The sequence below is a fragment of the Narcine bancroftii genome, chromosome 6, assembly GCF_036971445.1.
Source record: "Narcine bancroftii isolate sNarBan1 chromosome 6, sNarBan1.hap1, whole genome shotgun sequence".
NCBI lineage: Eukaryota > Metazoa > Chordata > Chondrichthyes > Torpediniformes > Narcinidae > Narcine > Narcine bancroftii.
The window spans coordinates 228,669,110-228,693,610 of record NC_091474.1 but is presented as its reverse complement, the minus strand read 5'-3'; the positions used below and the strand labels follow the sequence as shown (position 1 = coordinate 228,693,610).

Below are 24,501 nucleotides of genomic sequence, written 5' to 3'. Positions count from 1 at the left end.
TTACTGAGAACAGACTGGCTGTAGAGTTTGTCTACAAAATGAGAGCTAAGAGGCAGCAAAATTTGCAGGTGTATGCATACTCGCTGGAAAGGTTTGGTTTTTTTGTAGCTGCCCAATGGTTATTTGTTGCCATACCAGGCGCATTGCACAAACCCATAGCCTGCACTGTTTTGTTGACTGAAGTAAGGCTGCAGTGAGTACTGGGCTTTTATGCTGGAACTTCAGGTATACACTGAGGGGAATGTGTCCCAACATTTTTTTAATTTCAGAAATAAACTTTATTCTTAAAAATGTATACAGAAAGTACACTACAATTAATACGTCTTTCTTTAAATCCTTGCGTCATCAAACCAGTGGTTCATCTTTATGCAGCACCAATGTGGCCTGTGTGCACAATACACCTGTCAAGGTTGAGAGCCTGTTACACAGGGTGCATCACGTGTTAATGGTGCAGGAGGCCCAATCTCTGGAGAGGACGCAGGACAGAATTTGATCCTGATTGCCAGGGACGGGATCTCCGTTCGCTTTTGCAGTGTAAGTGAGTCTGTCCACTGTGATCTCGAACCTGCCTCTGCATTTGCATCTCCCACAGAGTGTCAGCACATCCCCTGAAACCATACACTCAGAAATTATATGAAACAACCCCTCTACTCTACTACAATCGAGAATGGAAAGTGGGAGCCCTCCCACCCTCCATTATACAAGTGCCTGCAGTGCTAATCTCTGATTTTTCTAACCACCTGCGCCTTCCTTTTTAATTACTCAATTACGAGGTGAAGGCATTTGCTGCCCATCCAAATGAGAACTCTGCTTCACCCAGATGCACAGTACTTTCCCCTGTGTTAAATACCAATAATGAAACTTGCAGGAGGCTGTCTGATGCAATGGTTTATTCCCTTGTCATCTCTTGAGACGTGTGCAAATGACTCAACTCTCTTCTGACAGGTTATAATTGGAAGGAACGTAGTGCAGACCTCAAAAGAGAGAATGCACAATTTGCAAAAAAACTGGAAATATTCACAATTGGCAGGGCATTGAAAAGGCAATTATTTCAATCTTTCTAATTGCAATTAGTAGTCCATCAGCAGAATCTTCCGTCAGCTCATAGAATACAAAAGGATGGCCCAAGCATACTTTGTAATGGTTTGGTCTTTAACGCGGGATCTCTACGGTAACATTTTAAATTAAAATACTCTCCTGAGTGCTTTTTCTCCAGCCTTTATTTATTCTTTGCTGATGGAGAGGCTGGCTTCAGCACCACGAGCCACTGCTGTGCTTTCCACTGAGAGATGGGAGCCACAGTTTGCCGCAGCAGCAGGAACGGCTGAGACTGATAGGGGAGGAAGGCACAACAAATGCATTGGCCAATAGCTCTGCCCCATTCAGATGTTATTCCCCCCCCCCCCCGCCCCACTCCCTGCTGCTCTCCGAATGCTCACAAACTTTGCACGTGATCCTGGATGCTCTGTATTGCCAGGCGTGGTTGGGTTGGTACAGCGAGATTCCTCTACTGTGTACAGAAATCCCAGCTGAAATATTACTGCATTATTGACTTAGTTTGCCTTCGGCCAGTTCAATGCTAAAAACATGCACTTGCAGGAAATAGGGGGCAATAGTAGGCCATTCAGCCGTAGAACAATAGAACACTACAGCACAGAAATAGGCCCTTCAGCCCTTCTAGTCTGTGCTGAACTGTTATTCTGCTCGTGCCACTGACCTGCACCCAAACCATATATCTCCACACTCCACCTTTCTACATACTGTTCCGTAAATTTGAGACAGCAGAAATAGAATGCGTTAAGGAGGTGTTCTTTCTTTCTGTATGTGACCCAGGAGCTGAAGAGGAAGTAAGCAGTCTAATCTGGAGTTCACTCTCATTACGAAGGAAGCCAAGTTGTTCTTTATTCTTTGAACCTGCGATCCACTAGTTAATTATTTCCTGTATTTTTGCTTCCTTTTATATTTTTCTTGTTACCCTCTTCAGGTCATTTTCCATGACCTGTGTTTCTTTTGGCTTTCAGGAAATGGTAGTCATTGCATTCTGCCTGTCAGCCCCAATGCTGGCAGGTTTTATTTCCTTTTGGTTTCCCCTTTCATTTGGCTTTCACCGCTCAGCCCATGTGCTCTCTCCTCTCTATCTCTCTTTCTCTTGTGTCCCACTCTCACAACCATCAATCATCTTTTGGCAAATATTTATCTCCCCCTCCCTCCTTCCCCGCATAATGTGGAACGTATATAGGTTGTGTTTTCTCTACACAGAGGCATAGAGCACTACAGCACAGAAACAAACCCTTCAGCCCCTCTGGGCTGTGATGAGCTATTATTCTGCCTGATCCGACTGACCTGCAGCCGGACTATTGCCCTCCAATACCCCTCTCATCCATGTAACTGTCCAAATTTTTCTTAAATGTTAAAAACCACTCCAGCTGGCAGCTCTCTCCACGCTCCCACCACTCTCTGTGAGGAAGGTGTCCCTGATGTTCGCTTTAAACTTTTCATTTTCACCGGAACGGTTAGTATTAGCAGCTGTTACAGCACAAGTGACCGGGGTTCGAATCCCCCGCTGTCTGTGAGGAGTTTGTACTTTCTCCCCGTGTCTGCGTGGGTTTCCCCCAGGTTCTCTGATTTCCTCCCGCCCTCAAAAACATATGGGGGTTGTGGGCTGGAAGGGCCTGTTACCATGCTGTATGCCGAAATTTAAAGAAAAAAATTGAAGTCCTTAACCTGCTCTCTGGTTCTTAAAAACTTCAGTATCGCTATTAATTCTGTAAGATCCTAAAATCAGTTCATAGACATGGAAACATTCTAATAGCACTCACCTGTAAGCATGTTGAGTAACATTGTCCTCTAGTCAGTCCATCTCCCTTGTCTCTCCGTGACTGTTGCCTGATTTTCATTGGTAGTTCCTTTCTGTGTTTGAATCCCTCTCCCAATTTGGATCATCAACATTCCACCGATGCTTGAACCTTGAGCAAACATTGGGAAGTTGTAGCAAATTAACAGAACAAACAACATCTGTGGGGAGAAATTATCTGTTTCAGGACGCATTCCCCCCCCCTCCTTTTTCCAGGAGTTAAGCAGAAAGGGAAGGTAGCAAGCATAAATAGGTGGGGGGGGAGGATGCAATGAATGGCAGGACCCTGAGGAGGATTGAATTACTGAGGGATCTTGGGGTGTGATTATCGCACCCTGAAGTGGCACCACCACGAATAGGCTGGTAAAGTCGACATCAGGCATGTTTGAGCAGCACAGAAAATGCTGAGGGAGCTCAGTGGGTTACGCAGCGTTGTGTGGATGGGTTGCGGCCTTCCATGGATGCTTGTCTGACCCACTGAGTTCCTTCACCATGTTGTGTGTCATTCCAGCTTACCAGCATCTGCACTCCCGCTTGTTTGCCTTAATTGTGAGCAAGTTTGGGCTCTTCATTTAAGATAGGATATGCTAACTTTGGAGAGGATTCAAAGGAGGTTCACAAAGATGACAACTCTTGGCCTTTATTCATTGGAATTTCAGAGAGTGGCGGGGGGGATCTCATTGAAACATTTTGAATGTTGAGAGGCGTGGACAGAGTAGACGTAGAAAGGTTGTTTCTCATGGTGGGAGAGGCAGGGACAAGCGGGCACAACTTCAGGATTGAAAGGCGTCTGCTTAGAGCAGAGATGCAGAGGAATTTTTTTAGACGGGGTGGTGAATCTCTGGAACTTTTTTTACCACAGGTGGTTGTGGAGGCCAGGTCATCGGGTATATTTAAGGCAGAGATTGATATTCTTGATTAGCCAGGGCATCAAAGGTTCTGGGAAGACGACAGGGCAGTGGGGTTGAGTGGGAAACTGGATCCGCTGATGATTAAATGACAGGGCAGACTCAAAGGACTGAATAGCCTATTTTTGCTCCTATGTCTTATGTTCTTATGGTCTTATAAGGCATGCTTGCCTTGTCAGTCGGGTCAATGAGTATAAAAGTTGTGAAGTCCTGTTCCCGCAGTATAAAATTTTGGTTATATTTGTTTGGAGTACTGTGAACATTTTTGGTTGCAGCCTTACAGAAAAGTGGAGGCTTTGCAGAGGATCTAGAAGAGGTTCACCAGGGTGTTCCCTGAATTAGAGAGTATTGGCTATAAGGAGAGGTTGAACAAATTTGGATTGTTTCCTCTAGAGTCTGAGGGAGACCTGATCTAAGTTATGAGAGGCATAAACTGGGTGAAAATGTCAATACTGTTCGGCATAGGCTTATGTTGGGAGGAGGTGTGCAAGGCAAGTTTATTTTGCATAGAGCCTGAAACATGCTGACCAGAAAGGTGGTGGAAGCAGATATAATAGCAACATTTAAAGTGCAAGGAATGGGGGGGGGGGATATTGACCAAACACTGGCTGGTTTTTATTGATTTAAAAAAATTTTTTTAGACGTAAAGCACAACGAGCCCGTGCCACCCAATTACACCCAATTAACCTACAACTCCTGATACCTTTTGAAGGGTGGGGAGAAAACCGGAGCCCCCGAGGGAAAATCCACGCAGACTCGGGGAGAATATACGAACTCCTTACAGACAGCGCGGGATTCGAACCATTGTCCCGATCGCTGGTGCTGTAATAGCGTTGAACTAACCCCTATGCTAACCGTGTCGTCATAGCACAGACATGGGCGGCCAAAGGGCCAGTTCGTACTCGTCCATGTCCTGTGCAATGGTTCAGTTGCCCTGCGAATGACCACGCAACAGGAAGCTAATCAGCAGGGGAGTCAACAATAAAACTTTCCTCCTACCCGGGAAACCATGGTTTGCTAATGGAAGTGAGGAAGGAATTGCAGCCAGATTTCTGAAGAAGCCATTTAGTTTGTTCCTACGAGCAGAATTAACGCTCCTGATCCTCTTTTTTCATTCAGCCTAAGAATGAGTTCTTGGGGAGACACTGAAGAATTGTTTCAGCCCTCCGATCTGCATTTAAAATGTATGAGCAAATGTATGCAGGACTTGCTTTAAAAATATATAAGGCACTGTCGCAGCATGAGCTTTGGGACCCTCATTCAGAACAGCGAAAGAACACCTTCTTTATACCTTGAGCCAAAAATACGCAGAGCTATCAGGGGAAGCTGAGAAAATAACCATTTGCCGTCTATTTTTTTCCCCCTTGTATTGCGTATAATACAAACAATAGAGATAAAGATTTGCTCGGAAAACCAGGATACAGCATTGAACGTGAGCCAATTCTCTTTCCTTTTCTCTCTCTCTCTCTCTCTCTCTCTCCCCCTCTCTCTCAAGGGCCTTGACTGATTTGTGGCTGATGAAGTACTGGCAACCAGAGCTTTCAAAGCAGTGCAGTCTGGCCCCAGTAACAAAGAGTCTCAGAGCTGCTACGGCTCCTAGTAACCATGGTTCCTTAAATTTTCTCGCTGCAGTGAAGAGGCCGTTCAGTGATGCAGTCTTGCTCGCCCTGCTGTTTCCAGAGCTCCTCCACATATTCAGGGCAGTTTGAGTCAGAGGTTTGCTGATCCAGTATTGCTTCATTGCATTCCTGTGGTGGTGGAGTAGTGTTTGAAAGTTATGCAGAATAACCACGGGTTTTATTTCTCTGTGCAATAAATGGTCAAGCATTAGAACAGCATTGAGAAGATAGAGGTTTTTTTTTTAATGTGCTGATCAAAATTGTTTTGTACTTTCTAACACAATCCACACCCAGGGATGTAACCCTCTAACTATTCTGCAATTTCCTAATGAGTTTCATCTTCAACAAATTAAATCAGAGGCTAAGGAATAATTTTTGTTGACGGATCTTGATGAAGAGTCTCAACTCTTCCATTTACCTCCACAGATGCTGCCTGACCCACTGAGTTCCTCGAGCAACCCAGTATTTTTTTTTCCCACCCATTTTAAGAGAGACGATTCACCTGTGGCGACCAACGCGTTTTGTTGTTCAGGTTAACCGGCTCCGATTGTCTCTCGGACATGCATGGTCGGAGTAGCCTACACCAAGATGCGCCGGGCATCCTCCCCTCAAGGAAAGGGCCCACATGCGCAAAGTATGAATAGCTGCCAGTCAGTGACGCAACTTCTGAGGCCCAGCGGCAGGAACAGGGAGTGCCTTTAACATGCTCAGTGACCAAAGAATAAAGCAGCGAGTTTTGGAACGAACCTGTCGAATGCTGGTCTCGTTATTCGCTCTGTAGCACAAATGCTACTCACCCTCTCTTATTAGAACTAAGAGGCCGGATGACAGAACTTGGTATGAACTCCTTATGAAGATTGCTTCATTGAAACAAAGGTTCATTGGATAGTCTCCATATTACAATACAGTTCCAGACTGCAGGGTAGCTTCCACTGTGTGTCTGCTGAATTGAAATTAGCTTGAAATGCAGGGTCATAGAAAATTTATGAAAGAAAGAGACGATTTGCCTCGTTGAGCTTTTATTCCAAAATAAACTTTATTCACATTAAATTATTAATAAAAGAAAACCGTTCAGATCTTTCCACATTCTTGGTGTCATATCCATACATTTCCATCGCTGTACACGGTTACATTCACTCTCTATTTAGCACCATTGCCACACTGTGGCCCTTAGTAGTTATTCCCCTCTCTGGTGTTTATGCCAATCAAGGTGGAGTTACTGAGCCAAATGTTGCAGCATTGGGTCCGCGACCTGCCCACGTTCACATTTGCATACTTTTTAAAATTTTGCAAAGGCATCTGTCTCTCCTGCCCTTTCATGCATCCAGTTCCCAATGTTTATGGATGAAAATTAATTTTCTCATCTCCCTTTTACCATTCACTTTTTTATCAAAATCCCCCTTGTGTTCAGACTCTACATATTCTCTTGGGACCCTTCATTGTTTTTTGCCCCTCTATTTCTTCGCCCAATTGTTCTGTTCCAGCGGAAATAACCACAATCTATCAAACCTTGTAATGAAAAATTTCCAGCCCTGGCCTGGAAGCATCCCTGTAAATCTCCTTTGCCCTGTCTCCAGTGTAATCATGTCTTTTCTGTAATGTGGTTAGAATTGTGGCTGACATCTAATAAGGGAAAGCATCCCTAGATTTTTTATCCACTTGCCCTGCTGTCTCTAAAGATGAGTGAACGTCTGCTCCAAAGTCTCTCTGTTCCCCCATTTCAGTCTCCGTCCTCCCATTGGTTGTATATTCCCCTGTCTTGCTGCATCTCTCCACACGAGCTGCTAATTACCATTTAACGACCCAATCAGCAATTACCCGGTTCCTGAAAATAAAATTCAAGAGAGCTTTGATCCTGATTTTGTGTGATCGTAAAATGAGGGTTGTTCCTTAAACATAACTGGGTAGTGACACAAAAAGCATAGAGGAAGAAAGCAGTGGAATTATTATTGGGAGGATGGTCTTGGCAATTGGTCAACTGGGCGGAACAATGGCGGGTGGAATTTAAGTGCAGTAGCTCTGAGGTGATGCATTTTGGGAGGTCAAATAAATGTCAGGCATATACCGTGAACACTTGAGCCCTGTGGATTAGTAAAAGTCCATGGATTCCTAAAGGTGGTAGTGAAGAAGGCTAGGTGCCCCTAGCGATTAGTTGGCCAATCATGCAACAAACAATCTCAAGCAAACAGCAATTCACTTATCCGGCATCTACCAATCCCCATAGGTACCGGATACCAGGGGTTTTTACTGAACATTGATCACTCCTTTACCTATGCTGATCAGTGATTTGGTTTCCAATATAAATTTGCAGCTTCAGTTTCATATTTCTATTTGTAAAAATGTTTTAAAAATACAGCTTGAAAAGATGCAAGCAGTTGCCATATTCTGAGTGAACTGCCATGATTGGCACCCCATACGCTCAGGATTTCTTGGGATGAGTTTCCAAAGAAGTAACCGTAAGCCAGATACATAGAATGTATTGGATCTTTACTTCCTCCCTTTAGGTAAGAATTGAATTCCGTTTCATTGGACTATATTACTGACACTCTTCCAGTCCACAGTTCTTATGGCTGCAGGTGTCATCATGTCAGTCTGGTGACCTGCCGACATGCATAATTTTACTGCCCCAGTCTGTATTATTGTGTAATAATCCAGAGACCTGAACTATGATGCAGAGTTGAGAATTCAAATCTCAGCACAGAAATAAGAGAATTTAAATTCAGTTTGTAAAATATACATGAAATAAAAAAAGGTGGGATTGGTAAGGGTGACCATGAAACTGCTGGATTGTTGTAAAAACCAATCTGGTTCATTAATGTCCTTCAAGAAGGGCATCATCCAATTCCTGAGAACAATCTACAGTAAAAAAACACCCGGTATCCAGCACTCATGGGGATTGGTAGATGCCGGATAAGTGAATTTGCCAGTTGCTTGAAATTGCGTGAACCAGCTGCTAGAGGGGCACTGATTTTAAACTTTCATATTTTTTACCTGTTTATTTTACGCGATTTTTTTTTTTGCTGGTTGCTTGAGACTGGCAGTTGCTTGAATTCCGGATAATGGGGATTTTACTCTATTTGTTTACTCCTTAAACATAACTGGGTAGTGACACAAAAAGCATAGAGGAAGAAAGCAGTGAAATATTAACCTCACTAATAATGCAACAGAGGAAATGATGTACACAGATATTATTCCGATATGCATACTGTAGTTGAAGTACTGTACAAAGTGTTATATGTTCTACCAGTTGCTATCAATACTTAGTGTCCTGAGTCTTGAATTTGGGCTGTTTTCCAGGTGTTTAGATAATGGGCTGTGTGCATTGCAAGGACAAGGAGACAACTAAAACAGTGGTGGACGAGAGGGCTGGTTCCATCCCCCAGAACCCAGGCTATCGGTATGGGCCTGACCCTTCTCCTCAGCACTATCCCAACTTCAGCGTGACGGGGATTCCGAATTACAACAGTTTCCACGGGACAAGCGGACAAACGTTGACGGTCTTCGGAGGCGTTCACACCTCCTCTCATACGGGGACATTGAGGACCCGAGGAGGAGGGTCGCTAACCGGTAGGTGAAACATCCGCCGTTCTCTTTGTCATTTATTTTATCTTTCAAAACCATGGCTCAGTACCAACCTTTTACACCGAACACATCCTTCACTGAAATCGGGCTTCCATGAAAGAAGATCACATTTTGCTTCTACAGCCAGTGATTGTAATCAAGCAGACTGGACTAATGAACCAGGTGTACAAGTTCAAATCCCACAACAAGCTGTGAAATTTAAATTTAGGTAATTAAATAAATCTGGAATATAAAAGCTAGTTGCAGCAGTGGTGACTATAAAGTCCTGAGCTGTTATTTAAAATGAAAATTATGAGCTGGTGCCTCTCAGGGAAGTAAGAGAAGGCCCTGCCCACCAGGCCTGATAAGTGATCCCAGGAACACAGCAATATAGCTGATTTATGTCTTCAATCTGATATTACTTAGTCCAATTCAAGAATAATTTTCTCCACAAACTGTAGCAGTTTCAGCAGGTGGCTTTCTTTTGAGGCCCATTAGTAAAGGGAACAAGTGATGATCTTGTTAGAAGTACCTACGTCCAACAAATGAATTATCAATAATCATGACTGGACTGTGCAGATGCTCCAGTGAAATGCCTTCGTGTTTTAGTGCATTAAATGATAATTCCCTGAAGGTGGCATCACACGTAGATAGGGTAGCAAAGAGAGCTTTTGGTACATTGGCCTTCATAAATCAATATGTAGTAGTTGGGATGACAAGGTGAACATGTGTGAGGCCAAATTCGGAATATTGTGTGCAATTTTGGTTGCCTAACTACAGGAATGATATCAATAAGATTGAAAGAGTGCAGAGAATAATCACTTGAGGAACTGAGTTACAGGGAAAGATTGAACAGGTTAGGACTTTATTCCCTGGAGCATGGAAGAATGTGGGGGGCTTTATTAGAGGATATCGGTAAAGTAGATGTAAGCAGGTAAACTGAGGATAGGTGAGATACAAACCAGAGGACCTGGGTGAAAGATGAAAGGTGAAATGTTTAAGGGGAATATTAGGGGGAACTTTTGCTGAGCATGGCAAGAGTGTGGAATGAGCTAAAATGGTAAATGAGGGCTCAATTTTGACATTTGAGAAAAATTTGGACAGGTACATGGATAGGAGGGGTATTTTAAATTTAGACATACAGCATGGTAACTGGCCACTTCAGCCCACAAGTCCATGCTAATTAACCTATGCTCCCGGTATGTTTCGAACGGAGGGAGGAAACCAGAGCCACCGGGGGGAAAAACCCATGCAGGCATAGGGAGAATGTAAAAACTCCTTACAGACTGCGCAGGATTTGAACCCCAGTCCCACTTGCTGCAAAGACATTGCGCTAACGGCTACACCATCCATGCTGTCCCAACTGAAGTGTATGGAGGGATATGATCTGGGTGCAGGTCAATGGGACTAGGCGGAATAATAGTCTGGCCTCGATTAGATGGGCTGAAGAGCCTGTTTCTATGCTGTAGTGTTTTATGGTTCTCATGAGTTTATTGTCCTATACATTGTAGAATGTACATGTGCACCAAAATTCTCACTTGCTCCAACCAAAAAGAACAACTACAATAATATAAATTAAGTTTTAAAAAAAGAGATTATAAACATAAAAGGAAGTGAACAGGTACTTCATAACCATGGTGTGCATCAAATTAAATTTAAAGAAGATAATAAATGTAAAAGGTAGATAAAAAATTTATGGTTTGAATTTTAACGATGCCACATGGGAGAAGGCCCATCCGGCCCATGAATCCTGTACCGCACAATTACACCCAATTAACCCACCAATCCTATATGTTTTGGAGGGTGGGAGAAAACCAGAGAACCTGGAGGAAACCCACACAAGACATGGGGTGAGATCAGCCATTGTGGTTCACAGCATTTCTCTGCGGTAATGAAGCCAGGGTTCCCATTGGTTGGTCTGTATTCTCCGTCCCATTGGACAGATTGCTTACCGTTACCCTTTACAAGAGTAAACGCATACTTTGAGTTGGGACTATAATTTTACGTAAGTACAGATGTCATTTGCATCATTAGAAAATTTAAATATTAACGAACTTGCAAATTTACATCAGTAGATTGGAAATAAATGTTAGCTGATCCTTCTGCTGAGTTCCAGCGTCACCTGTAAGTGCATGGCCTGGCTGGTATGCAGAGCAGAACGCACCAGGGTACCGTGTTAAGTGATTCCCATGGCCTGTTCTGAGCTTTGGATCTAGAGAGCGGTGCCCTTTCATGACCCTCTCCTGGCCCGGTTGCCATTCAATGTGCGGATTTGAAAAGTGAATTTTTCAAAATGTCCATTTGGAACCTTGAGCATGTGATGGAGTTTATACTGCATGAGAAGCTACTAGAAAGCTAGAGCAAGGGTGCCTACACGGAACGATTGTAGAAGACCACTGATGAGGGGATGTAGGGCGTGAATACCATGTTCATGGGCTTTCCCTTAATCATGTTGTTAAGTAGAGCTGAGAGACTGCCCTACTAGAGTAAAACTTGTTCTCAGTGGAGCAAAAATCAGAAAATGTTCATCCTGATCCCTCTCCAAAATTCATTGAATTTTACCCAGGCTAAGTAGTCAGCAGAGCTCACTCTGCAGATACCACTATAAACCATTTGCTTCTGAGGATGAATTTCTGTTTTAGACGAGTTGTCCAAAGTACTGATGAATCGCTCTCTCTCTCTCCCTTCCCCGCCCTTCCCCCCCCCCCACAGTTGGGGTAACTCTGTTTGTGGCCCTGTATGACTACGATGCCAGAACTGATGATGATCTCAGCTTTCACAAAGGAGAGAAGTTTCAAATACTTAATAACACGTAAGTATTGAGAGAAAATTAGTTGGGGGAGAGAAAGGACTGAGGGAAGGGGAGAATGGTGGTGGGTGGGAGAGTAGGGAAGGGGAGATTGGTTGGGGAGAAGGAAGCTTGGGTAGAGAGGAGTAGATTGAGGGGAGGGAAGGAGAAATTGGTGTAGGGAGAATATGGGGAGAGTAGGAAGGGAGAGAGTTGGGGTATGGGATAGCGGGGAAGATAGGAGGTGATTTGGTATTGGCGGGAGGGGGAGGATCTTTGGGGAGATGAAAGTTTGGTGTAGGGGAGATTGGGGAGGGGGAGAGATTGGAAGGAGGGAAGGAGAGATTTCATTTTGAGGAAATTGGAGAGGGAGAGAGATGGGAAGGAGAGACGGGAAGGGACGGTGATTTGATGTAGGGGAGATTGGGGAAGGAGAACGATTCGGTGTAGGGGAGATTGGGGAGGGAGGAAAGGGAGTTTAGGGGAGGGAGGGTGATTCAGTGTAGGGGAGATTGGGGAAAGGGAAGGGAAATTTGAGGAGGGAGGGCGATTCGGTGTAGGGGAGATTGGGGAAAGAAGGAAGGGAGATTTGAGGAGGGAGGGTGATTTGGTGTAGGAGAGATTGGGGAGGGAGGGTGATTCGGTGTAGGGAAAGAGGGAAAGGAGATTTGAGGAGGGAGGGTGATTCAGTGAAGGGGAGATTGGGGAGGGAGATTTAGGGAGGGAGGGAGATTCGGCGTAGGGGAGATTAGGGAGGGAGGGAGATTCGGTGTAGGGGAGATTGGGGAGGGAGGGACGGGAGATTCGGTGTAGGGGAGATTTGGGAGGGAGATTTAGGGAGGGAGATACGGTGAAGGGGAGATTAGGGAGGGAGGGAGATTAGGTGTAGGGGATATTGGGGAGGGGGGGCAATTTGGTGTGGGGGAAATTGGGGAGGGAGGGAAGAAAGATTTAGGGAGGAAGATTCGGTGTAGGGAATGGCGGGAAGGAGGGAGGATTGGGTGGGATGGGGAGGGAGTGAGTGAGTTACAAGTTAAAAGCGCAGGAACCACAACTCAAACCTTTCTTCATATTGGTGAGGGGCAATCTAAATGATTCCCTGTGAGATCAGCCATTGTGGTTCATGGCATTTCTCTGCGGTAAGGAAGCCAGGGTTCCCATTGGTTGGTCTGTATTCTTCGTCCCATCGTATTATTGAATAAAGTATTGAAAGGAATCTTTCTCCCTTGTCACCATGGTAACAGCTGTTCAGGCTGACTTGGAGATGGAAGGAATTTAAATGTGGAATGTGCAACCACAAATGTGCATTGGGAATGCTAGATGCACCCATGAGGAGTAGAGGGGTACAGAGTGTGGAGGGGGTGGGAACAGGAGTTGGCTGGGTGTAGGAGTATGATGTAGAGTATAAGCACCAACGACCCATGAGATGTTAAGTGATAGTTTAGGTGTTGTAGTTTGGTTACTTCTATTTAGATCGATCTCGGTAACTGAAGGCTCCAGAACTGTCACAAGTTCTCCAAGATCCAGGCCTGCATCAAAAGTGTAGGCTCCGTGGATTAAGCTGAGCTGCACTTTATTCACCCCTTCTCCTTCCCTTCCCTTATTGTAACAGCCCAAAGAAGTCTCTAATCCCAACCCCACTAAAACAGGGTTGCTTGTAAACAATCTCTGTGTTTATAAAAATCTGTACATGATGATAATGCTGAGACCAAACTCAACACGAGGTAGCTGGCAGTCATTCCAAGATGGCGCAGAAGTGTAGTGACATTTTGCTAGCTGATCTTGCGATATCCTCTACTAACATGCATTACAATCCTCCTACCTTCTTACCTGTACATCGCACTACTTGACTAAATGTTAAACTGCACCGTGCATTTTTTTTTTCATTATTGCACTTCCTGCTATAAGTATGTTTTGCTTGACTTGCCTGGATAGCACAGAAAGCAAAGCTTTTCACTGTATCCTAGTGCACACAACAAACAATTCAATTCAATGCACAGAATCAAAACTGACAGTCATTGGCCTGCAAGGTTAATTCCGTTGACAGGCTCTTGAGCACTCACTGCAAATTTCCAGCATTTTACAAGTTATTTCAAAGTATTTGCATTCCATATTCCACAAATTGCTCTGTCACAGAAAGCTAATATCTGGAATTGCTCCCTTTGTCCCTGACCTGAGACTAATTGTTCCTCCTCCCAACATGTGCCGATACATTTTTGAGCAGGAACATTTCCAGTGGAAGAAATGAGCCAGAGTTTTTTCCCGCTGGGGAATATCACGGACATGAGTTTGAGATTGTCCAAATATCAAATTCAGTTTGTAAAGGTCGCCTCGGCTGTGGCCATGAAATGGTAGCATTGTCCGGAAGTCTGGCTCACAGCTGAGCACCACACATTGAAGCGTGGGGACGCAGAGCTGTGTTCCCCTGGAGAAAATCACCTGCAATCTGAGGGGGAATGTTGAATTGCGGCAGCCGTACTTGCGGTATATTGGAACACAGGTATGATTACAACCCCCCCCCCCCCCCCACCCTCACTTGCTATCTTTAAAAGGAGCGGTGGATGGTACGTTCACGCCAGGAAGGAAGAAATGACTCTGAGACCCGATATTGCCTCTCTTCATTTTGTTTTTCTCAGTGTACTTGGGTATCTTCTTGCTGTTTTTGAGAGTTATTTGTGTGGCCTGTTTGTAACCATTGTTATTTTGTTGTGTTTTCTGTAATGTGTTTGTTGATTTATTGTTTTGGGGTGGGAGGGGGTGAGGGTGGAAGGGTGAGAGAAGGCGGAAAAATAAAAAAGACTCGGTTTATTGTTAAATACTCTGTAAAAGGGGACAACTGTTCTGTGCTGTTTGAAATGCATGAGTCGGTGGAGTTTGTGCTGCGCAAGCGTGGAGAAGAACAACACGCACACCAAAGCCTTGAAAAACGAGACTGGTTTAGTACTCTGGCTGTTGCACTTGTATGGGCCCCCACGCGCTGATGTCAGGGCCCCATCAGTGGAGCGCCAGCCTGGGATTGGCCAGCGTTCCTGCCAGAGTTTCCCCATCTTCCCACCTTGCAGGGGTCACCTGGGACGACGGCTGTTGTCACCTCCAGGTCCACACGGTCGCTGCGTCCGTCGGCCATTTTACGGGCCGATCCGTGTCTCCATGCGTGGGCCGCTACAAGCCTGTAAATTCAAAAATAAACTATTCCCAAAAAAAAGAGCCAGAGAAAATAAAAATCGCGGATGCTGGAATGTCAAAAGAACAGAGAGACACTGGAGGGTCAGGCAACCTTTCGGGTCGAGTCCTTTTGTCAAGGTCAGTCTCAGTAAAGAGTCCCTACCAGAGTTGTTGGCTGGCCTTTCTCTCCGTGCTTTCTGCTTGACCCACTGAGTCCATCCAGCTTCTCTTTGTTTACAGAAACAACAAAATGGCTCATTTCCTGTAGACATTTGGATAGTGAGGGAATGGAAGGATGTGGAATAAGTGCACGAAAGTGGTTGTGAGGTAAATGATCAGCAGTAATCCCATTAAAAGGCAGATCAGGTGACAGGGAGACATAGCCTCGGCTTCCTACAGAAATGCTGCAAATATGATGATGGAACAGATTTCTTGTGTTTAATGATAAGGAAATTAGAACACCATTTCTGCAGTCATCCACTAAGACGTATTGGTGAATCTGTTCACCTAGCTGAGGTACGACCATAGCTGGAGCACCATGAGGCTTCAACAAGGATGACACAATAACAGATACCACAGTACAGCTTCAGGAGCTCCCATTATGAGGGGAGAGAATGGCAGTGGCTTTGTGAATTTGTAGGTTCTACTAATAGGAAGCAACAGAATGAAGGAAGTTAAAGCACAATGCTGGAGAAACTCAGCAGGTCAAACAGTGCACTTTTTAGTACAAGGATAAAGATACAGAACCAACATTTCGAGCTGGAGCCCTTCAGGCCCGAAACATTGCTTCTGTATCTTTATCTTTGCTATATAAAGCCTGCTGTTTGACCTGCTGAGTTTTTCCAGCATTGTGCTTTTATATCAACCACTGTGTCCGCAGACTTTCGTGTTTTACAAATGAAGGAAATAAAGGGAATTCCATTTATATATCACCATCTACATCCTTTTCAATGAAGTTTGCACCCAAGGAAGTACCTTTTGAAGAGCAGTCTGCTCTGTAATGTTGGGGGTGGAGAAGGGGTTGGCACCACAGCCAGTTACCACACAGCAAGTTCCTAGTTTGGTCGTCACCAATCAGAATCGGCTGCGTAGGATGAATTTGCCCCTCCAAAGTAGGGCCATAGGGTGTCAGCCAAGAGATGCACTGGTGACTCCCTCTGTCCTCAGCTGGCTTGCTGACGTGCAGTGTTTCTATCTGGGGAGAGGGAGGCGTGAACTCACAGCCTCCTGATATGGAGCCATTACACAACATGTGATGTTACACGTCTGCAGACTTTGGGCGTTTTACCCCACGCAACATATGATGGATGATGCAAAGGAAGGAGGATGAGACCAACATTTTCGTGCTCAAGATTTGGGGCAGAGAGTGGGAGAAACTTGGTTTAATCAACAGAGTGATGAGTGACGTGGAGGGAAGTTTGTGATTGCAGCAGGAATTGTGTAAATGTTTACAGATGGGTGCATGGTTGGAGGAGAAGCATGGGGTTGGATTCAGATTAGTGGAAGGAGAGTAAACGCGAAAACAGCTGGAATTGGTCATTGTCCGTGCCCTTCAGTTTAAGAACAGTGAATGATGAGGCGGTTTAAAATCAGTCCCTGGTGATGGAAGAATTTGCAGTTCAGGCTAAATAACAAGCTCAATTGAATCAGCTTTCTACCAGTGAAGTGGTCCCTGCTGTACGGAGCAGCTGCAAGAAGCCAGGCAGAGCCTCCCTGGCTGATGTCATTATAGATTGCCATGTTACATCTACCCAAAGTGAAGAAGGGGTCTACACTGTTACCTAGAGCGGTGCTGTAAACAGAGCTTCCGTATGAGAGCACTGAGAGCAGCTGGTCATCTTCATGGCATTCTCGGAGGCAGTGTGCTCCTGAACAACCTTGATGCAATCCGGCTTTAGGCTCCAGTGCTTTGGCCTCCTATTCACACCCCTCGACAGGGAATCTTCCTGCGATCAGCTCACACTCTGGGTTCACGTGGTCTATCCCTTGTGGCACACACCCGCCAGGATTACTTGGCAGGGCTCAGACTTGGAGTTGGACAGTGTCCCTCTTGTTTCTGCTGTATCTCCCAAACACCAGATGCGTGATCATGTTGCTTAGACACCCTGAGCAAAGCCAGCTGACTTCCCTTGCTTTTGGCCATGAAAGGTTTGAAGATTTGTGAAATCTGTTGAACATTTGGTGCAAGAGCCAATTCAAATATTGCATTCAGAAGGCATTTCCCAAATCTCAGACTTTTTTAAAATAAAGTGAAATGGGATCTACTGGACCTCAGGATGGTTAAAATAAATGTTTCATGTCATATTCACAAATTGTTAGTAAATTGGACCCCCCCCCCCCCCCCACACACACACACACACACACACACACACACACACACACACTTTCCACTCCCTCTCCTCTCCCACCCCTCGCTCTTCTTCCATCCCTCCTCCATCTCTCGCTCTTCTGACCCACTCTCTCTCTCCCACCCCCTCCCTTTCTTTCCACGCTCTCTGTCCCCACTCTCTCCTCCTCTCCCCCTTACTCCTACCTCTGTCCCCTTTTACTCTCCCCTACCTCTGCCTCTCTCTCTTCCTCCACCTCCCTCCTCCCTGCTCAGTGGATGAAGGAGGGGTGAAGGATGATGGGCAGGGATGGAGTTGGGAGACAGCGATAGGTGGAAGCACACAAAGGAAAAGAAAAGAGGACTGATGGAGGGGCAAGTTGGGTGGATGAAGGTGGAGACACCAGCTGAAGGAAGAAGATTCATTAAATGTTGAGAAGCAGAGAGGTGGTGGGTAGTGGAAGTGGGAAAGTGATGGGTAGGTGATGGTATGGAGTAGGGGGGTGGTGGTAGGTGAGTGGCAGGTGGGGAGAGATGGCTAGGTAGGTGTTGGGTAGGGTGATGTTGGGTGAGGAGTGTTGGGTTTGTAGGTAGGGGGTAGTGCATAGGGGTAGTGGGTAGGTAGGGGATAGTGTAAGGGGGTGGGTAGATGGGTGGTGAGTATGGAGTGAATAGCTGGGGTTGGAGGGTAAAGAGTAGAGGTGGGTGGGGTGATGTGTGGGTAGTAGGGTTGGGTGATGCATAGGTAGGTGGGGAGTTGTGGGAAGGGGGTGGTACGTGGGGAGTGATAGATGGGGGCGGAGGGTAGGGGTGGTGTGTAAGAGGAGGTGGGAGCTGGTGGGTAGGGGGTGGTATGTAGGGGATGTGAGTAGGAGGTTGGTGTGTGATGGGTTGGTGTGTAGGGTGGTGGGTGGATGGGTGTGGGTAGGAGTGTGTGTGTGTGTTAAGCCCCTTTTCCATTGACACCCCGTCCCAGGAATTAACTGGGAATTTACTAGGACAGGGTCCAGTGGAAAAGGAACACTGTCCGAATGCTGGGGTCAAATGGCACCATTTCACGCCAGGGATTAACCACCTAGATCCCTACTCATATCCCTGGCATTTGCTGACACCAGCATGCAGATAAAACCAGTGGAAAAGGACAGCAGAAAATTGCCCATTTCTAGTTGAAGGTAGAGGACTCTGATCCCCTGGGATGGATGTGTTCAGTGGAAAAGCAAGTAGTGTCCCAGTTAAGGGTGGCCCAGTGGAAATGGCACAAAGGATTTCCTCTTCTGAATCACTGCACACCCAATTAACTGGGATGCCAGTGGAAAAGGAGCTTGTAGGGGGTGGGGGTTGGTGGGTAATGTGTAACTGGGCCTCTCTATAATACTTCCCTCTCTATAATACTTCCCTCTCTTTTCCCAATCCTGAAATGGTGACTGTCCCTTTCCACTGGTGCTGCCTGACCTTCTGAACTTGTCCAGAAATTTGGTTTTTGAGCTAGTAGGGATCAGTGCCTATGGTAAGCGAGGACATGATGAGCTGAAGGGCCTAGCTCTATGACTTGAAGTTCTCCCACGGACGATTGGTGTGTGACTCACCACATCTTCTCTACCTGCTGTTCCTCGTAACGAGGATGCTCAGGAACTCCCTGGTGAGAAACAGCCAGAGGTGACATTTCTAGAAGCAGATGGCCATTTTTCTCTCTCCTTTAGACTTCACAGGTCACTCCTACACATTAACAGTTACTCTGAATGGGGAAGGTTCTTTGTTAATTCAGAACAGCAGACCAGTTCATTGGATGAACCACAAGCAGGTGGATGATTGGGGGAGAAGAGGCCAAGGGTGGGGGAGTTATCTTCTCCAATTCCAAGCTGCAGAAGGCCAAGGGGAGTAACCAGGGCAATCTCTCCCCTTCCGTACTCATGCCCTCATCCAGCTCTCTGCCCGGGATTTCTGTCTATTGGTAGTAGGAGGAGTCCGGGACAGAGTCTGTCAGGTGAGTGGTGTCTCTCCAGCGGTGGGGGGGGGGGGGTCTCAGTAGGCGGGATCTGCTGTGGGGGGGGGTCTCTCAGTGGCCTGGGTCTGTCCATGCCAGCCACTTTACTGCTGGTCAATCTCAGTGTTCAGAGCTGAGATTCACAAACCATCACAGTGGGATCTATCTTGAATTCCTTGGATTAACTGGCCAGGCTTGTGGCTTACTTCCTTATCACTCTTCCCCTGGTTAAATTCTCTTTCCTGCTCAGGTTATCTGCCCCTCATCCAATCTGTCCATTTTATTTTCCCTCTAAACTGTTCATGTATCTGGTTCCTAGGGGAAAAAAAAAGCATAGCCATAATTAAGGATGGACGACCATTCTGAGACTATAAAGGTCCACACAGGCGAGTGTGAGGTTCACTAGCACCCACCATCAAATACCCATAAACCCATAACAGCATGGAAACAGGCCATTATGGCCCTTCTAGACTGTGCTGAAACTCTTACACTCTCCTAGTCCCATTCGTTTGCACGCTCCCCATAACCCTCCATACCCTTTCCATCCATATAGCTATCCAATTTTTTCTTAAAAGATAATATTGTACCTCCCTACTTTACTTCCACTGGAAGCTCGTTCCACACAGACCCCAGTCTCTGAGTAAGGAACTCCCTCTTAAACCTTTGCCCTCTAACTCTCAGCTCATGTCCTCTAGTTTGATTCTCCCCTATTCTCAATGGAAAATGTCTATCCACAACTACTCTATTTATTGCCGTCAAAATTTAAAAAACCTCTATCAAATCCCCTCTCAGCCTTCTACCCTCCAAGGAATAAAGACTTAGCTTGTTTAACCTTTCTCTATAACTTTGGAGCTGAAACCCAAGTATCCTTCTGGTGAATCTTCTCTGTTCTCTATTTTGTTGACATCCTTCATCTAATTCGGTGACCAGAACTAAACACAATATTCCAAATTTGGCCTCACCAATGCCTTGTACAATTTTAACATGGCCTCCCAACTCTTATAAAGCCCAGAATTCCAAAGGCCTTCTTCACTACCCTTTCAAATAGGTCTCCTTTGCGTATCAGTTGTCATTCAATGTTCAGGTATTGAACCTTCCCGTGGCCTGCATGTCTCTGTTCCATTGTTAATGACATTTCTTTTTTTTTTACAGAGAGGGAGACTGGTGGGAAGCAAGGTCCTTGCAGACGGGAGGCACAGGATACATTCCCAGTAACTACGTGGCTCCAGTTGACTCCATCCAGGCAGAGGAGTAAGTGTTAATCCATCTTAGTACAAGGAGGTGCGTTGCTCTAACGGCCGCTGACCTGCTAGGGTGATCTGAAAATGGCAGGTTACTCTCCACTCTTGTCCAGAGACAACTTGGGAGGGAATAAAATTTCAAGGGAGCATTTAATCTAAAATTTGGAAGATTTCTTATTGGTGTTGAGCAAGGTAAGTTGGGGTGGTTGGTGGTCATGTAATGGAATGTGAGAAGACGTCCAGCTCCAATAGATGTCTCCACAAGGCAAAAGATTAGCTGAGATGGGTCTGGAACCAAAGTTGAATTTGTAACTTTATTATCATCGATAGAGGCCTGTGTTTTGGTCAACTTTTTCTAAGAGTATTTTTTTTTAAATTTTAACGATTAAAGCCCCTTCTGGCCCATTTAACCTACCAATCCTGTATGTTTTGAAGGGTGGGAGGAAACTCATGCACATACAGAGCGAACATACAAACTCCTTACAGATAGCACTGGAATCAAACCCCAGCTAATGGTGCTGTGATGGCATTTCACTAACCGCTATGCTAAGTGTGCCAGCTAAGTATTTGAAAGGAATGGTTCTTACAGAAGGCGTTAAGAGCTTACAGCTATTTTTATTATTTCTCCTGTGGTGTGTGGGTATTAAGACATAGAACATAAAAGGCAAGGCTAGCATTTATTGTCTGTGCCTGTGTGTGCTGTTGTCTGTCTGATGGTGGCACTCCCTCAAGACAGTGGGCAAAGTTTCAGGATTTAAACCCAGTGAGGATGAAAGACTAGTGCTATATTTCCCAGTCTGGAGGGTAATGTAGTTTGCAGCGAGATCCTGAAGGAGCGGTATTGATTTGCACCCACTGTCCGTGCCTTGTGAAGAGGTTAAGGTCACAAATTTTTTAAATTTTATATATAACATGGTAGTAGCTGATTCCAGCTATTTAAACCTGTGCTGCTTAATTACACCCAAATTAACCTACAATCCCGTATGTTTTTGATGATGGGAGGGAACCAGAGCACTCGGGGGAAACCCACGCAAGTCACAGGGAGAATCTACTTCCATCAGCGCCGGATTTGAACCCGGGTCACTGACACTGGAATAGCGTTGAGTGAACCGCTTTGCTAACTGTGCCGCCCATAGTTTGAGAACTGCTCCTGACGAGGCTGAAGCGAAAAGCTTTGGTGGATCTTGTAAATGGTGAAGATCGCAGCCACTGTTCATGGAAATGTGAAGGTCTGCAGTCACTGTAATTGTAGTCAAAGCGCAGCAATGCTGGAGGAACACAGCAGGTCTCGCAGCATCTCCTGTCTGGAGGTAAAGGCTGACATTTTGGGCCTAAGTCCTTCTTCAAGGTATGAGTAAAATGCAGCCAAGGTGCCTGAATAGAAATACTGGTGGAGAAGGGAGGAAAAGGCAGGGGCAGAGAGCACAGGCCAACAGACAAAAGGGGATCATTGGATATTGACAGGTGTAAGGTAAAAACATCATGAGTTGGGACCAGAGAAGGAGTCACCCAGTACTAAGGAGTAACAGGATGCAGGTGTGACCTTGTACGCTCAAGATAAGTGTGGCAATAACAAGATGATGTGCAGCAGACTAACAGAGAAGGGTAGCAACAGCTTATTCATTGGACAATGTAATGGTATGATAATTTACTAAGTGCGTGTCCTGAGGTATAAAAAAACACCACTTGCTGATAACGGCAGAATGCGCCTTCTCCAACTAACACTGTTAGTTGCAAGTGTTACAATCCGGTAATAAAGATTTCGACTCAGTCTGGTGTCTGACTCACTCATTCTCGAACAAAGCAGACCTAACACAGGACGACAGGAGAGGAAAGGTGGGAATTGATCGGGGAAGGGGGTGGATCATGCGAGAGTGAGCCCACCTCGTATTCCATGTGGGCACCCTCCAACCATATGGCATTAATATCGAATTCTCAGTTTCCTCCTGCCCTCCATTCACAGAGCCCCTCCCCTCCTGTGATCAGTTCTCACCTTTCCTCTTCTGAACTCCTGTCTATAGCCAATGAATCCCTTCTGTCTGTTGGCCTGTGCCCTGCCCTTTCCTCTCTCCTCCCCCAGACTTCATTCGGCCACCTGCCTGTATTTTACTCATGGCCCGAAAGTCATTACCTCCTATGGGGTACATAGCTTTACCTCCACCCTCATATCAGGGTTGATCTAAATGTCAGGCCTGTTATGTAGAAAGAGCAGTGAGTTGTGTGTAGGAAAATCTCTGCATTTAAAATTATTTCCTCTTTAGATGAGTTGCTTACTGAATGGATGCTGTGAGACCTGCTGAGTTCCTCCATTATTTTGGTGGTTTTACTTTAGCCATTATTTGTTTGGTGAATATTTACGAGGGAAGTCTCAACCAAGAGGGAGCTTTGTTTTGGATCTTGCACCCAAGGATTTAATAGATGGACACTCTGTCTGAAACAAGAAAGTCTGCAGATGCCGTGAGTGTCGTAAATGCTCAAGCAATTCAGCAGGTCCCATGGCATCATGCTTTGACAAAGGGATCAGGCCCAAAACGTTGGTTATATATCTTTGCCTATTATGAACGCTGTGGGGCCTGTTGAGTTTGTCCAGCACTTTTGTGCCTTTACGACACACTCTTACCTCTTGTCTTAAAGCAAATGAATCACATCTAACTCCTCATTTTTGCAGATGCAGGATGTTGTGTAATTGAAAGCCTGTATTACATTGTGCTCATATTGGAAGATACAGAACCCCCCCCCCCCCCTCAAGGGTTCAAAATAAAAACCTCTACTCTCCCTGCTTCCTCCAAGTCATCAGTTAATTAAAAGTAATAGCAGTCTATGGACAGACATAAGTTTGTTCAGTATTTTGGCTGGGAGCAAGATACAAAACTTCCAAAGAAAAATCAGTTTTCCACCCTCTGATGAGTGTTGATCTAAACCTCAGGCCTGTCAAATAGAAAGAGCTGTGATTTGCCAAAGGATTGTCGATTAGAGGTACAAGAACTGCTTAAAGAAATCTCTTGGTGCCTGCCACATTGACCACCGCCAGTGGGCTGATCTCGCCTCCAACCGTGCATCTTGGCGCCTCACAGTTCGGCGGGCAGCAACCTCCTTGGAAGAAGACCGCAGAGCCCACCTCACTGACAAAAGACAAAGGAGGAAAAGCCCAACACCCAACCCCAACCAACTAATTTTCCCTTGCAACCGTGCCTGCCTATCCCGCATCGGACTTGTCAATCACAAAAGAGCCTGCAGCAGACGTGGACATACCCCTCCATAAATCTTCGTCCGTGAAGCCAAGCCAAAGAAGAAAGAAGAAGCAGTCACCTATGGAAAATAATCTCCTCTTTACATGAGTTGCTTACTGAATTCACTGCACTGACCGAGCTTGAAGCATTTAGATTACTCTGCACAATACAAATTTGTGGTAAAATATTTATAACGGAGCGGGCTGCACTGATCCACAAGCAAATCGGGTCACGGAGGTGCAAGCTCGCACTGGGCTGACATCACAATGGTCCGGTGGGGGGGGGGGGGGGGGGGGGGGTGGGGGACACAACACACAAAGGATCATGGGAGTCGTGCTGATAAACTCTTGGAGAGTTCCAGTAAAGTCCGTTGGTTGGTTAAACTCGCTCACAGCTTCTGTGTGTTTTTTGTTTCTTTTGTTTGCTGCACAATATATTAGATTTATGAAGTACAAATTATAAAATTTGAAAAGCACATTTTATTCATTTGCTGGATGTGAATATCGCTGCCAGTTAAATACTTGAGATACCATTGAAGATGGTGTTGAATTCCTTTGAGCTCACTTAACTAGTGACCTATCGTGGACACACAATGTCTCTTCACTTGTCAGGAAGGCACAAATGCGACTGCACTTCCTGAGAAGACTGAAGCGGGCAAGGCTACCAGCCACCATCATGCCAATCTTCTACAAGAGCTCTAGTGAGTGTGTCCTGGCCGGCAGCTTCGCAGTGGGGTATGGTTGCTGCGGAGAATTGGATCAGAGGCCAAACCACAGGGCCTTAAGAGTGGCAGAGAGAATCACTGGAGTCTCTCGCTCCCTCCCC

The 24,501-nt window shown here is 45.6% G+C and overlaps 1 protein-coding gene and 1 long non-coding RNA gene across 10 annotated transcripts in view; one reads left to right on the top strand and one right to left on the bottom strand.

Moving 5' to 3' along the window:
* The window catches only part of LOC138737113 (tyrosine-protein kinase Fyn), a 253,161-nt gene that overhangs the window by 168,073 nt on the left and 60,587 nt on the right, over positions 1–24,501 (top strand). For all 9 annotated transcript variants that reach the window (XM_069887637.1, XM_069887639.1, XM_069887636.1 and 6 more), the window contains 3 exons: positions 8,679–8,948; positions 11,655–11,754; positions 20,358–20,456. In XM_069887637.1, the coding sequence (XP_069743738.1) occupies positions 8,690–8,948; positions 11,655–11,754; positions 20,358–20,456 (458 nt within the window). In that variant the 5' untranslated portion in view covers positions 8,679–8,689. The remainder of the gene's footprint in view (positions 1–8,678; positions 8,949–11,654; positions 11,755–20,357; positions 20,457–24,501) is intronic.
* On the bottom strand, positions 14,681–23,899 carry LOC138737114 (uncharacterized). The gene is made up of 3 exons (XR_011340774.1): positions 23,756–23,899; positions 18,808–18,857; positions 14,681–14,900 (listed from the first exon to the last, which is right to left on the bottom strand). It is a non-coding gene; the product is annotated as an uncharacterized lncRNA (long non-coding RNA).